General features: G+C 38.3%; 1 protein-coding gene across 1 annotated transcript in view; it reads left to right on the top strand.

The window, feature by feature from the left end:
* Nucleotides 1-16874, top strand: part of dcc (DCC netrin 1 receptor) — a 251221-nt gene that overhangs the window by 207515 nt on the left and 26832 nt on the right. Inside the window, exons 16-19 of the mRNA XM_047809631.1 lie at nucleotides 1047-1134; nucleotides 7127-7323; nucleotides 9129-9323; nucleotides 12004-12036. Of these exons, the coding sequence (XP_047665587.1) occupies nucleotides 1047-1134; nucleotides 7127-7323; nucleotides 9129-9323; nucleotides 12004-12036 (513 nt within the window). The remainder of the gene's footprint in view (nucleotides 1-1046; nucleotides 1135-7126; nucleotides 7324-9128; nucleotides 9324-12003; nucleotides 12037-16874) is intronic.

The following is a 16874-nucleotide window of genomic DNA, read 5'->3' as shown; positions in this document are numbered from 1 at the left end:
CTCATTTTTGTACCCTTATGGGGTCCACCCTTTCCAATGCTTCTACAACTCTGTAAAAAATCAGGCATGACCAAAAAAAAATCCTAATCATAACTATCACTTCAATTTATTAAAATACTAAACTTTTTCAAAAAAGGATTTTGGCCCCTTGTGAGGCCCAGTTTCTAGCGGGGTACCCTTGTGAGGTCCAGTTTCACACACTCACATATTTCAAGTTTTTATAGCTTAGCAGGGACCAAAAAAATTATCTAGAGATATTAAGAGTTTCTTGGTTTGAACTTGATTAAATCCAGGACTGCATCAGGGATTTTACTCTAATTTACATCCTCTACATCCCATATCCATTTATTTTGCACCAACCGACATACCTGATTGTCATCAATAACTAGACAGGGTATGAACACGATGATAATGAACCTGGTCCAAATTCATGGTGAATTTCCAAATCAAACCTCTCAAACACCATACTGCGTTAAAATCAGGCTTTGCCAGGCTAACAAAAAGTAATATTTTACATCGAACATGGCATAAAATAGTCTCTTAACAACAGGTTTTGTCCTCAAGAAGCATGTATTTATATTTGAAAAAAGGCAGTTCCACATAAATTAGAACATAGTGTGCAGGCAGTTTCAGTACAAAAAAAAGTAAATAAAATATACATCTTTCAGATCAACCCTGTGAAAACTATACAAAATAATAGAAACACACCAATCACAGTGTGCTTTGTCAAAACCTATGAGCTTTCACTGGTGTGATCCTGATCACAGGACCCGAACAAATAATAAATGTAAGGATCACATAAATTCAGGTCCAGAACATTGTGTGTACCCATTGTTATACACAGCTTTCAGGAGAAGAAAGATCATACAGCTTCCATAACAATGAGAATCTACAAAAACACTAATACAAAATAATAAACACCATTAACATTACACACATTAAAGTGTTTAGACAAATCTTACAATCTTTCATTGTAATTTTCTCCTGTGGGAAGCAATGCGGTATTTAACGAGATATTTTACCACTTTCCACTCTCTGCTTCCAAGGGCTTCAGGTTCTGCAGCAATGCACTGCTGACAGTCTTCCTTACCTGTCTGGTGCCCAGATTCTTTTTGTAACAGCTTGTTTACCTAGGTAGAAAGAAAAAGAAAGTTAGCCCATTCTTGACCAACTACTAAAAATAGCTGTTGAAGGTAAATCTCCACAGATTTTGTGCTGCGACAGTTAGAAACACAAAATTTGGAGTAGATTCTACGTACATTGCTACACAAGACAGCAAAATTTATTGAACATATTTTTCATGTTTTAATTGGAAGATAATTTTTTTTCAAGTTAAAAATTCACATATAAATTGAATGGAGCCTGTTGTGTGAGTGATGTTCCAACAGTAACCTCATGCAAAATCATTTCTACAGCACCATATAACAGAGGCAGCATATAGCGGCATATAACAGAGGCCTGTCAGGGGCTTTTATAGAAGTTACAACAGGTCTCACAATAACATGTAGGGGATTGAATGCAATCTCATTTTAGATACTTGTCTTAAACCAACCTCAGCTGAGAATGTGTACAATTATGCATGTAATAAGACAGGTTTTGATGCTGAAAATTGTTGTCCAAATGAAATACAATCACTTAAAGTGAGGTCCAATCGGAAGGGCCCCATAAGGACAAGACTAGAAACAAGAGTGTGTGTGTGAATATAAGTCGAACAACAAAACCTACAAATCTGTTCAGGTGGGCCCCACAAGGGCAACACTAGAAACGTACGTGTGTAAGTCTGACTAGAGACATCTGAAAGGGTGTTTGTCAGAATAAGTCCAATACCCAATGACCTACTCTGTAAAGTGAAGTCAAAATACCAATATGAGCAACTGCCTGTCTTGGTTGTGGAACTACATAGGGTACAATTCAACATGAATAGTAAAGACAGCCTACACATTGTTCCATTACCTGTGTGTTAGCATCCTCCCCCTGGGATTTTTGTTGGGAACTCAGATCAGAGACCATCTCAGAGTCTGCTGCCACAGGAGAAGGCTGCTTATTAGTCACCTGAAAGACAGAACAATACTATGAGCATGTAATTCATTCTTAGTCATCATGAATATGGAGATACACTGAAGTTTCAACAATATAGTCGTGCAAAATCATTTCTACAGCAGTATATAACAGAGCCCAGTGCCTTTAATGGACTTTTATAGAAGTTACAACAGGTCTCACAATAACATGTAGGGGATTGAAAGCAATCTCATTTTAGATACTTGTCTTAAACCAACCTCAGATGAGAATGTGTACAATTATGCATGTAGTAAGACAGGTTTTGATGCTGAAAACTGTTGCCCAAATGAAATACCATCACTTAAAGTAAGGTCCAATCGGAAGGGCCCCATAAGGACAAGACTAGGAACAAGAGTGTGTGTGTGTGTGTGAATATAAGTCGAAAAACAAAACCTACAAATCTGTTCAGGTGGGCCCCACAAGGGCAACACTAGAAACGTACGTGTGTAAGTCTGACTAGAGACATCTGAAAGGGTGTTTGTCAGAATAAGTCCAATACCCAATGACCTACTCTGTAAAGTGAAGTCAAAATACCAATATGAGCAACTGCCTGTCTTGGTTGTGGAACTACATAGGGTACAATTCAACATGAATAGTAAAGACAGCCTACACATTGTTCCATTACCTGTGTGTTAGCATCCTCCCCCTGGGATTTTTGTAGGGTACTCAGATCAGAGACCATCTTGGAGTCTGCTGCCACAGGAGAAGGCTGCTTATTAGTCACCTGAAAGACAGAACAATACTATGAGCATGTAATTCCTTCTTAGTTATCATGAATGTGGAGATACACTGAAGTTCCAACAGTAACCTCATGCAAAATCATTTCTACAGCAGTATATAACAGATGCAGCATAAAACAGAGGCCTGTCAGGGGCTTTTATAGAAGTTACAACAGGTCTCACAATAACATGTAGGTGACTGCAAGCAATCTCATTTTAGATACTTGTCTTAAACCAACCTCAGATGAGAATGTGTACAATTATGCATGTAGTAAGACAGGTTTTGATGCTGAAAATTGTTGTCCAAATGAAATACAATCACTTAAAGTGAGGTCCAATCGGAAGGGCCCCATAAGGACAAGACTAGAAACAAAAGAGTGTGTGTGAAGATAAGTCGAACAACAAAACCTACAAATCTGTTCAGGTGGGCCCCAGAAGGGCAACACTAGAAACGTACGTGTGTAAGTCTGACTAGAGACATCTGAAAGGGTGTTTGTCAGAATAAATCCAATACCCAATGACCTACTCTGTAAAGTGAAGTCAAAATACCAATATGAGCAACTGCCTGTCTTGGTTGTGGAACTACATAGGGTACAATTCAACATGAATAGTAAAGACAGCCTACACATTGTTCCATTACCTGTGTGTTACTGTAGCTTCCTCCCCCTGGGATTTTTGTTGGGAACTCAGATCAGAGACCATCTTGGAGTCTGCTGCCACAGGAGAAGGCTGCTTATTAGTCACCTGAAAGACAGAACAATACTATGAGCATGTAATTCATTCTTAGTTATCATGAATGTGGAGATACACTGAAGTTCCAACAGTAACCTCATGCAAAATCATTTCTACAGCAGTATATAACAGATGCAGCATATAACAGAGGCCTGTCAGGGGCTTTTATAGAAGTTACAACAGGTCTCACAATAACATGTAGGGGACTGCAAGCAATCTCATTTTAGATACTTGTCTTAAACCAACCTCAGATGAGAATGTGTACAATTATGCATGTAGTAAGACAGGTTTTGATGCTGAAAACTGAAGCATATTAAATAAAAAAAAAAGAATTTTGCTTACCACCATTTTTGTTTGACAGTATGTATGATGTTGCCGTGTTCTGATCTTCTTTTTGAACATTATGGGTCTATAAAAATATTTTCAAATTGTTACACAAGTAGCCAGCATGAAAAAAATGCCTCCTAAAAAAACTATAATTCATATAACAGTCAAACCTTGTAAACAAAAGGCAGTAAAGTCAGGTGTGCTGTGATTTTAACTTAAGATAGTGTTTGTAATTAAAAAAATAACAGGACTGATGGCATTATTTAATTTCCCAAGTCACAGCACAACTGACATTAGCCATAAAAGCAAAGACAAACCATAATGAAGAAATGATACTATTAGAAATTATAATAGACACTGCAATGTTACAACAAACATTCCTCCACCTGTCAACTGCCACTGTAAACCCTGATAATGCCCATGAAGGGGGATTTATAACAGAGCTAATGTCATATATTAATTGTACCTTTTCCTGTTGTTTCTATGTCTGCTGTTTTAGACAAATGGTCCTTTATGTTTTTATAACTGCATCTTTACAAACATACTGGTCTTGTTGATCCAGTTTAGAAGGGGAATAACACCAGAATGCAGTTTAATATGTGATTAAATGAAAGAGTTACTCAACTGTAAGCTCCTGTAAACAACTCTGTGTCTAAAAGTGTTAATGATGGACAGACAAAAGCACCATATGGGGCCCAAGCCATTTAAACATTAAAAGGACCTGAGTTACATTGGGGTTCATTCAGAATTAATTGGGCTATTATTTGATAATTACGCAGTTTGATATATAAATGAATAAGTTTAAATAACTAAATATTAATGAATAAATGTACACGCTATTCGCTTTATTAGTAAAAACACAGCTAGCGCTGGTTAGCGTCCGCTAGCCGTGATGTAGCTAACGCTAGCCGTATTGGTTACTAATGCTAGCGCTATCCGGATTGGTTACTAATGCTAGCGCTAGCCGTATTGGTTACTAATGCTAGCGCTAGCCGTGTTTGTAGCTAACGCTAGCGCTAGCCGTATTGGTTACTAATGCTAGCGCTAGCCGTGTTTGTAGCTAACGCTAGCGCTAGCCGTATTGGTTATTAACGCTAACGCTAGCCGTATTGGTTACTAATGCTAGCGCTATCCGTGTTGGTTACTAACGCTAGCGCTAGCCGTGTCTGTAGCTAACGCTAGCGCTAGCCGTGTCTGTAGCTAACGCTAGCGCTAGCCGTGTTTGTAGCTAACGCTAGCGCTACAGCTAATCTCACATCGGGGCTCGGTGTAGTGCGTACCCAATATAAGAGTCGTGTGATAAGTATGTATACTTTCCCCTTGTATATTACTGTAGTATAGCTACAAGTAACTGGGAACCTAATAATAAAAGATGAACAATCTTAAATTTAACTCACCTCTTACTCATAACAGCAGGTCCTTTGTCTGTGAAACCTCGTGATGAAGATCCATAATTCCTTTCTCTCACAGCAGCAAATCTCGTAATAACCACCTGACATCGTATTATTCAATAAAACTTTATTTAAATTACAAGAGTGTGTGTGAGCTCACACACATTCCGGGACCATCGGACAGGTCCAAATCTACCTAGGGGGCGCTCGAGAACCGAGGGCCCACACACTCGTACCCAGTTTTTGCTACGTTGTGGGCCAAGTAAAAAAAACACATTAGGCATATCAGGGGAGTATCCTGAGCATGTTAAAATGAAAAAACGTTGTGGGGTCCGGCATTTTGGACCCCACAACGTAGTTGGGCCCCACACCGTTGGTGTGCTCCCGGTGACCGGACCCAACAAAGTAAGAAATGTGAGAACACACTACACACACACTACACACACTACACACACACACACACACACACATACATACACACACACACACACACACATACACACATACATGCATACACACACACATACACACACACACACATACACACACACACACACACACACATACACACACACACACTACACACACACACACATACACACACATATACACACACACTACACACACATATACACTACACACACACACACACTACACACATACACACACACACACACACACACACACACACACACACCACACACACACACACACATACACACACATATACACACATACTACACACACACATACACTACACACACACACACACACACACACACACACACACACACACACCACACACACACACACACATACACACACATATACACACACACTACACACACACACACACACACACTACACACACACATACACACACACACACACCACACACACACACACACACACACATACACACACATATACACACATACTACACACACACATACACTACACACACACACACACATACACAGAAACCCTGCCGTGTGTCAAAGCACTAAAGCTTCTTTTTTCCTTTAAATGGTTTGTTGTATGTTTCAGGCCTCATGTATTGTGTGTGTGTGATTGTGAGCATCAGGGAAAATTATGGGATAGAATTAGGGGCCTTTCAGGGAACACACTCCGCTAATGTTTCTGTAGTTTATACAATAAAAAGCGCTGTTCGGTTTGTTTGATTTTTACTCCTGGTTCTTGGGTGTGTGTGTGTGTGTGTGTGTGTGTGTGTGTGTGTGTGTGTGTGTGTGTGTGTGTGTGTTGCATCATTCCTGTGAGAATTTAGTTATAAACTGAGGGATTTCTCACTCCCCTCTTCCCTTTACGCTCATTACCCAGAATGCACTGCCGGTTAAACAAGCAATGATCTGGGCTGTGTTTTGTAAAACCTCTCATTGTTACGCTTCTCTGCTGCTTGGTGCCTCATTTCCTTGTTTATCACACAGCTAATATACAAAGCCTAATTACACACTTTCCTAAGCAAACACACACAGGACAGGAGAGAAAAACACACGACCACAAAGACCTGGTGTCATTTCTCACAGCTGTTTGTTTGTGTGTGTGTGTGTGTGTGTGTGTGTGTGTGTGTGTGTGTGTTTCCTTGTCGTGTGTGTGTGTGTGTTTCCTTCGTGATTTAATTTGAAAAGCCTAATTGAGGTTTCATGGAATAGGTGTAAGGTTCGATGCCTTCAGGCCAAAGTATTTCATGCAGCCCATATTCTTGAGCTGACGCTTTACTTCCTGCCTGATGGATATTTTCTTCTGTAGGATTGCTGGGATTTCTTTCCACAGCGCAAAGCTTTTTTTTAGTCGTCATGGACGTTTATTCACTCGGTACATGAGTTCGTTTGAAATAAAAGGTGAAATAAGAGGTTTTAAAGGTGTTTCTTTAGAGTGAAGGAAGAATTCATTAACACACCAAAACTCAACTCTATTAACTCTCTTTTTTTTCCCACTTTTTTCTGCACGTATTTCTTGCCTTTGGAAAGCGCCAAGCTCCGCCCCGAAGGACCTGACCGTGATTGGTCGAGAGGGTCGTCCCAGATCGATCCTTATCAGCTGGCAGCCGCCGCTCGAAGCTAACGGCAAGATCACAGGTAAGAACACGTGATGGCCTTCATCAGTGTCTAATCAAATCTAATCTAATCAGTGAGACCATTAAACAATGAGAGCGTTTCCCCCAATCAGTGTGGACCAGCATGTCCAACGACACTATCATCAATGTTTTTACATGAGCTACATGTGTGTGTGAGCTCTATATTCTATTGGGACTCTGTAGTTATTTGTATTTGTGTGTGTGTGTGTGTGTGTGTGTGTGTGTGTGTGTGTGTGTGTGTGTGTGTGTGTGTGTGTGTGTGTGTGTGTGTTTGTTTATACTGTATATTGTCTACTGCCTCTGTACTTGTGTGTGTGTGTGTGTGTGTGTGTGTGTGTGTGTGTGTGTGTGTGTGTGTGTGTGTGTGTGTGTGTTTGTATACTGTATATTGTCGACTGTGTCTGTAGTTATGTGTGTGTGTTTGTATACTGTATATTGTCGACTGTGTCTGTAGTTATGTGTGTGTGTTTGTATACTGTATATTGTCGACTGTGTCTGTAGTTATGTGTGTGTGTGTGTGTAAGTGTGTATACTGTATATTGTCGACTGCCTCTGTAGTTGTGTGTGTGTATATGTCTGTATGTATGTACTGTCTATTGACGACTGCCTCTGTAGTTGTGTGCGTGTGTGCGTGCGTGTGTGCGTGAATGCGTGTGTGTGTGTGAGTGTGTGTGAGTGTGAGTGTGTGTGAGTGTGTGTGAGTGTGTGCGTGTATGTGTGCGTGTATGTGCGCGTGTATGTGTGCGTGTGTGTATGTGTGTGTGTGTGTGTGTGTGTGTGTGTGTGTGCATGTGTGCGTGTGTGAATGTGTGTGTGTGTGCGTGAGTGCGTGTGTGTGTGTGCGTGTATGTGTGCGTGTATGTGTGCGTGTATGTGTGCGTGTGTGTGTGTGTGCGTGTGTGAGTGTGGGTTTGTGTGTGTGTGTGTGTGTGTGAGTGTGTGTGTGTGTGTGTGTGTGTGTGTGTGTGTGTAGTGTGTGTGTGTGTGTGTGTGTGTGTGTGTGTGTGTACAGTATGTACACGACTGCCTCTGTAGCTCAGAATTGCTTCCTGCATAAGAACAATTCTTTCCTGCTTCCCCTCGCTATATCTGTCCCCCTCCTGTGTGCTGTGGGTTTGACTTGACAGAATGGTGTTTTGGGTAAAAACTTTTCTGCACTTTATACATTCTCCGGCTGTCAGAAAGTATTTACTATTCGATCCAGATCCTGAGTATTTACTGTTCTGAAGGAAGAAAAAAATCTAAATCCTCAAAACACAGGTTTGCAACATATACTTGTTGTCAGTCTGATGGAGGGAAAAGGCTTCGCTTTCACCAGGAAGGTTTATTATTATGGACTTTCTGTAACCGAGCTCAAAAGAAACAAAGAGCGATGGTCCACCTCTATGGGATTGTCTTAAACATTTACTGTGGCTTCGTCTCAAATGCCCTTCTGTTACTGTACACCTGAACAGTGAACATATTACGTCAAAGGTAAAAAACCTACTGTTTAGTGGAAGATTAAATAAAATATATAAACACACAATATACACACACACACACACACACACACACACACACACACACACACACACACAACACACTCCCTCATCTCATCTCATGTGGCATTTTAACACTGCAGCACAGTTACATACTAAATCTCTTGACTAATTTACACCCATATGTAATGAAGTGACATTCTCTCTCTCTCTCTCTCTCTCTCTCTCTCTCTCTCTCTCTGTCTCTCTCTCTCTCTCTGTGTCTCTCTCTCTCTCTCTGTCTCTCTCTCTCTCTCTCTCTCTCTCTCTCTCTCTCTCTCTCTCTCAGGTTATATCGTGTACTATACTTTGGATAAGAACATGGCCATTGATGACTGGGTGATGGAGCCCATCACCGGAGACAGACTCACCCACCAGGTCATGGACCTGAATCTCGACACTGTTTATTATTTCCGGATCCAGGCCAAAAATGCCAAGGGGGTGGGGCCTCTGTCTGAACCTGTCCAGTACAGGACATCCAAAGGTACACACACACAGACACACACACACACACACACACACACAAACAAATACACACACACAGACAAAAACACAATTATGGAGGCAGCTGACAATATACAATACACACACAAACACACACACAAATAAATTCACGCACACACACAACTAAAGAGGCAGTCAACAATATACAGTACACACACACAAATAAATACACACACACACACACACACACACACAACTAAAGAGGCAGTCAACAATATTCAGTATATACACACACTTACATGCATAAACACAACTACAGAGGTAGTCAGTAGAATACAGTATACACACACACACAGACACACACACAAAACACAAGTTCCTTTGCTATTTTTTAAAGAAAATGATCCAGAGAAATAAAAGAGCGAGGCATTTCACAAATGTATCTCTAACCGGACAAAAATGTAAATGGACATGCTGTTCTTCAGCTCTGTTTTTTTAAATCTCGTGCACATTGATAAGCAGCGCATGAAAAGTTCAGTGCGGTTATTGGAGAATACAGGGTTCCGGGTTCGTATAAGAAACCACAAAGCCACATACGTCATCGATTCTTTTCCTCTAAAATCAAACCTGTGTGTTTTATTTGTTATGGAACACGTCGGACCTCAGCAGCTTCCTGAGACGCTGTATAGCTTTCTGAGATTAATGAGAAACTGCTGCCTCGTGTGTGTGAGTTCACTGGATCTGTCATCCGTCTTCATCAGGATGGGTTAATGACAGTGACACACACACACACACACACAAACACACACCACACACACACAAACACTCAGGAAAGCTTAATTAATGTGATCTCTAGCATCTGGTGTCTCAAAGCTGTGTGTGTGTGGGGGGGGGGGGGGTGTAGGTGTCCCGAGGGGTTTGTTCAGGTCTTCCTAGTTTGCTGTCTGGGTTTGTTAAACAGGTTTAACATTACGCAGGACGGTGAAAAACATCATCTCTTGTTGAACAGGAAACATTAATGAGCTTTACAGCATTTCAGGAAGAGCTGGAATCATCTGGGTTTATTTAGAGTGTGATGAGATCAGATGGCGAGATGTTGGCGTGGCTCCCCAAAATACAGCCAGCTAAACTTTCTCTCCCAGCATTATTCCTTAAAAAAGATTTAAAAAAAAAAAAAACTACAGTTATTGGACATTCTAATATTATCTTGTTATATACGATATGCTATACTTTATTTTTTTTATACATATTCTATTAATATGATGCCATTTATCTTGGATAGTATATTTTTTCAAGAGTTTCTGTTGGGGTTTCAATGTAGGTGATTTTCATCCATGTTTCTACTGACTACAGTGAATATAATTTCAGTTTAGTTTTATAATACGATATGTTATTACACTTGTATAATAATACACAATGTATATTCTATATTTATCATAGTGTTATAATATTATATTAGTAATAGGATCTAAAATGATAGATAGATAGATAGATAGATAGATAGATAGATAGATAGATAGATAGATAGATAGATAGATAGATAGATAGATAGATAGATAGAATACAGATGGATGGATGGATGGATATATAGATGAATGGATATATAGAATATAAATAGTTGGATGGATAGATTGAATATGGATGGATGGATGGATGGATGGATGGATGGATGGATAGATAGAATACAGATGGATGGATGGATATATAGATGGATGGATATATAGAATATAGATAGATGGATGGATAGGTAGAATATAGTTAGATGAATAGATATATAGATGGATGGATAGATATAATATAGATAGATGGATGCATAGATTGAAAATGGATGGATGGTTGGATGGATGGATGGATGGATAGATAGAATACAGATGGATGGATAGATAGAATACAGATGGATGGATGGATAGGTAATAGGTAGATGGATGGATAGATAGAATATAGATAGATGGATGGATATATAGAATATAGATAGATGGATGGATAGATAGAATATAGATGGATGGATGGATGGATGGATGGATGGATGGATAGATAGATAGATAGATAGATAGATAGATAGATAGATAGATAGATAGATAGATAGATAGATAGATAGATAGATAGATGGATAGAATATAGATAGATGGATAGAATATAGATAGATGGATGGATATATAGAATATAGATGGATGGATGGATGGATATATAGAATATAGATGGATGGATGGATATATAGAATATAGATGGATGGATGGATATATAGAATATAGATGGATGGATGGATGGATGGATAAATAGAATATAGATAGATAGATAGATAGATAGATAGATAGATAGATAGATAGATAGATGGATGGATGGATGGATGGATGGATGGATGGATGGATGGATGGATGGATAGATAGATAGATAGATAGATAGATAGATAGATAGATAGATAGATAGATAGATAGATAGATAGATAGATAGATAGATAGATAGATAGATAGGGCACTGGTGTTAACTGGAATGTCCTATGCCCGAGTGTAGGTATTTCTGTCAACATTATTATTAGGGTTTCAGTGTTTCATGACAGTGAAGTGCACAGAGACGTGAACTCATTTTCTTTTCCTTTTTTTCGCCTCACAGTCACACTGTCACGGTTAATCTCCAGTGACCATAACTCACTTTACAGAAGAGTTAAATTATAGTCTCTTTTTGCTTCATTGATTTTGTCTTTTTGTTTCATTTCCCTGCAGTCGAACATCCGGACAAGATGGCCAACGACCAAGGTGAGTGAATTCCTACTGAGGTGTGAGCTTTAATCAGTGCTGTGTAGAGTGTGAAGCTTTATAAAATGAGTATAGAGTTTAGAGTGTGATAGAGTGTAGAGAGTAGAGTGTAGAGTGTGGAGTATAGTGTAGGGTGTGAAAGAGTATGTAGGTAGAGAGTAGAGTATAGATTATAGTGTGTAGAGTGAAAGAGTATAGAGTGTAGAGTATACAGTACAGTGTGAAAGAGTATAGATTGTAGAGTATAGCGTGTAGAGTATAGATTTTAACGTGTAGAGTGTGAAAGAGTGTAGAGAGTAGTGTGTAGAATTTAGATTGTAGACTGTAGAGTTTAGAGTATTCAGTGTAGAGTATAAAGTATAGAGAGTAGAGTGTAGCAATCCGATTGTAGAATGTAAAGTTTAGAGTATTGAGTGTATAGTATAAAGTTTGCAGTGTAGAGAGTAGAGAGTAGAGTATAGAGTGTAGAGTGTAAAGTTTAGATTATAGAGTGTAGTGTATAGAGTGTAGAGAGTAGATTGTAGCATCTGGAGTGTTGACTGTAGAGTATAGAGTGTAGAGATTAGAGTATAGAGTGTAGTGTATAGAGTGTAGAGTGTAAAGTTTAGATTATAGAGTGTAGTGTATAGAGTGTAGAGATTAGAGTATAGGGTGTAGTGTATAGAGTGTAGAGATTAGAGTATAGAGTGTAGTGTATAGAGTGTAGAGTGTAAAGTTTAGATTATAGAGTGTAGTGTATAGAGTGTAGAGATTAGAGTATAGGGTGTAGTGTATAGAGTGTAGAGATTAGAGTATAGAGTATAAAGTTTAGATTATAGAGTGTAGTGTATAGAGTGTAGAGATTAGAGTATAGAGTGTAAAGTTTAGATTATAGAGTGTAGTGTATAGAGTGTAGAGAGTAGATTGTAGCATCTGGAGTGTTGACTGTAGAGTATAGAGTGTAGAGATTAGAGTATAGAGTATAAAGTTTAGATTATAGAGTGTAGTGTATAGAGTGTAGAGATTAGAGTATAGAGTATAAAGTTTAGATTATAGAGTGTAGTGTATAGAGTGTAGAGATTAGAGTATAGAGTATAAAGTTTAGATTATAGAGTGTAGTGTATAGAGTGTAGAGATTAGAGTATAGAGTATAAAGTTTAGATTATAGAGTGTAGTGTATAGAGTGTAGAGATTAGAGTATAGAGTATAAAGTTTAGATTATAGAGTGTAGTGTATAGAGTGTAGAGATTAGAGTATAGAGTGTAAAGTTTAGATTATAGAGTGTAGAGTGTAGATTGTAGCATTTAGAGTGTAGACTGTAAAGTGTAGAGAGTAGAGTTTAGATTATAGAGTGTAGACTGTAGAGCATGGGTGTAAATTTCATTTAACAGTAGGAGGGGACAATAAATATAAAATTTCTCATGAGCAATTTTTGCAGGGGGGACACAAATAATACAGTCAAATTGTACTTATAAAGATACTGTATGTCCCCACAGTGAAAAACTTTGCTTTCATCATTATTATTGTAGCATGGAGACGCGTCATTATGGTTATTTTCAAAGTTCTTCTCAGGTTCAAATTTTCCTTTTCTCCATCATTTTATCTAGTCTATGACACTGCAAGGCGCGTGGGGGGGGGGGGGGAGACGGGGACTCAACTGTTTCTAAATGCATTTTTTGCATGTTTTTTTTTTCTACTTACATAATTATTTAGGTATAGTATAGAGTGTATAGTATAGAGTGTAGAGTGTATAGTATAGAGTGTATAGTATATAGTACAGAGTGTATAGTATAGAGTGTAGAGTATATAGTACAGAGTGTATAGTATAGAGTGTAGAGTGTATAGTATAGAGTGTAGAGTATATAGTACAGAGTGTATAGTATAGAGTGTAGAGTGTATAGTATAGAGTGTAGAGTATATAGTACAGAGTGTATAGTATAGAGTGTAGAGTATATAGTACAGAGTGTATAGTATAGAGTGTAGAGTATATAGTACAGAGTGTATAGTATAGAGTGTAGAGTATATAGTACAGAGTGTATAGTATAGAGTGTAGAGTGTATAGTATAGAGTGTATAGTATAGAGTGTAGAGTGTATAGTATAGAGTGTATAGTATAGAGTGTATAGTATAGAGTGTAGAGTGTATAGTATAGAGTGTATAGTATAGAGTGTATAGTATAGAGTGTAGAGTGTATAGTATAGAGTGTAGAGTGTATAGTATAGAGTGTAGAGTGTATAGTATAGGGTGTATAGTATAGAGTGTATAGTATAGGGTGTATAGTATAGAGTGTAGAGTGTATAGTATAGAGTGTATAGTGTAGAGTGTATAGTATAGAGTGTAGAGTGTATAGTATAGAGTGTATAGTATAGAGTGTAGAGTGTATAGAGTGTAAAGTGTATAGAGTGTAAAGTGTATAGAGTGTAGAGTGTATAGAGTGTAGAGTGTATAGAGTGTAGAGTGTAGAGTGTATAGAGTGTAGAGTGTAGAGTGTAACAGAGTGTAGTAGAGTGTAACAGAGTGTAATAGAGTGTAATAGAGTGTAGTAGAGTGTAATAGAGTGTAACAGAGTGTAGTAGAGTGTAATAGAGTGTAATAGAGTGTAGTAGAGTGTAATAGAGTGTAATAGAGTGTAATAGAGTGTAATAGAGTGTAATAGAGTGTAGTAGAGTGTAATAGAGTGTAATAGAGTGTAGTAGAGTGTAATAGAGTGTAATAGAGTGTAACAGAGTGTAGTAGAGTGTAATAGAGTGTAATAGAGTGTAGTAGAGTGTAATAGAGTGTAATAGAGTGTAGTAGAGTGTAATAGAGTGTAATAGAGTGTAGTAGAGTGTAATAGAGTGTAATAGAGTGTAATAGAGTGTAATAGAGTGTAGTAGAGTGTAATAGAGTGTAATAGAGTGTAATAGAGTGTAATAGAGTGTAATAGAGTGTAATAGAGTATAGAGTGTAATAGAGTGTAATAGAGTGTAATAGAGTGTAATAGAGTGTAATAGAGTGTAGTAGAGTGTAGTAGAGTGTAATAGAGTGTAGTAGAGTGTAATAGAGTGTAATAGAGTGTAGTAGAGTGTAATAGAGTGTAATAGAGTGTAGTAGAGTGTAATAGAGTGTAATAGAGTGTAGTAGAGTGTAGTAGAGTGTAATAGAGTGTAATAGAGTGTAATAGAGTGTAGTAGAGTGTAATAGAGTGTAATAGAGTGTAGTAGAGTGTAATAGAGTGTAATAGAGTATAGAGTGTAATAGAGTGTAATAGAGTGTAATAGAGTATAGAGTGTAATAGAGTGTAATAGAGTGTAATAGAGTATAGAGTGTAATAGAGTGTAATAGAGTGTAGTAGAGTGTAATAGAGTGTAGTAGAGTGTAACAGAGTGTAATAGAGTGTAATAGAGTGTAGTAGAGTGTAATAGAGTGTAATAGAGTGTAATAGAGTGTAATAGAGTGTAATAGAGTGTAATAGAGTATAGAGTGTAATAGAGTGTAATAGAGTGTAATAGAGTATAGAGTGTAATAGAATATAGAGTGTAATAGAGTATAGAGTGTAATAGAGTGTAATAGAGTATAGAGTGTAATAGAGTATAGAGTGTAATAGAGTGTAATAGAGTATAGAGTGTAATAGAGTGTAATAGAGTATAGAGTGTAATAGAGTGTAATAGAGTGTAATAGAGTGTAATAGAGTGTAATAGAGTATAGAGTGTAATAGAGTATAGAGTGTAATAGAGTGTATGGAGTGTATAGTGTGTAGAGTGTGTAGTGTAGAGTGTATAGTGTGTAGAGTGTGTAGTGTAGAGTGTATAGTGTAGAGTGTATAGAGTGTAGAGTGTAGAGTGTATAGAGTGTAGAGTGTATAGAGTGTAGAGTGTATAGAGTGTAGAGTGTATAGAGTGTATAGAGTGTAGAGTGTATAGAGTGTAGAGTGTATAGAGTGTAGAGTGTATAGAGTGTAGAGTGTAGAGTGTATAGAGTGTAGAGTGTATAGAGTGTAGAGTGTATAGTATATAGAGTGTAAAGTGAGACACAGAGGCGGTTTAATGGTGACTAAAATGAACAGACACATGAACCTGTAATTAAACTCTGGACATCATCATCATCATTCGATTAGTTTACAAGGTTACAATCTCTATCTATCTATCTACCCTCCCCCCTCCCCCCTCTCTTTATAACCATTCAATCAGCTTCCCTTTTTCTATCCAATTTGGAGATTGTCGTTTATTAGACCTTCCCTTAATGAATCTGCAGGTCGTCGGCAATTAGACAAACCTGAAATGAGGCTATTTAAGAGGAACATTGTCTTAAGAGGAAAACGAGTGACGGGGGGAGGGAGGCGGAGAAAGGGGCGGGGTTGGGTCGGGTGTCTAATGATGACTTGTCGTATCTCGGCTCATCAGAGGAAGAATAACACAAGTTCATTTAGGAGAGCTGAAGACAGATGCAACAGAGTGAGAGAGAGACGGTAAGTGAGACAGAGTGAGAGAAAGAGACAGAGTCTGAGAGAGAGAAAGAGAGTGAGGGCGAGAGTAACAGAGAAAGTGAGAGAGAAAAGAAACCGAGAAAGAAAGATAGGTGGGGTTGGGAAGACAGAGAGAGAGAGAGAGAGAGAGAGAGAGAGAGAGAGAGAGAGAGAGAGAGAGAGAGAGAGAGAAAGAAAGAAAGAGAAAGAAACAAAGAAAGGCAGACAGATAGTAAAAGTGATTGACATTTGGAGAAAAAAAAGACAGGAAGACAGCGACAGGTAGAAAAAGGGGGACAGAAAGAGAGACAGAAGTAAGCAAGAGAGATAGAGCGAGAGACAGATAGAAAGAGGAAGACAAAAAAGTGACTGAGAAGTGAGAGAGATAGAGAAACAGACAGAGAGACAGACAGACA

The sequence above is a fragment of the Tachysurus fulvidraco genome, chromosome 26, assembly GCF_022655615.1.
Source record: "Tachysurus fulvidraco isolate hzauxx_2018 chromosome 26, HZAU_PFXX_2.0, whole genome shotgun sequence".
In the NCBI taxonomy this organism is placed as follows: domain Eukaryota; kingdom Metazoa; phylum Chordata; class Actinopteri; order Siluriformes; family Bagridae; genus Tachysurus; species Tachysurus fulvidraco.
The sequence above is the reverse complement of the archived record's forward strand: the minus strand, read 5'-3'. Positions and strand labels throughout refer to the sequence as shown.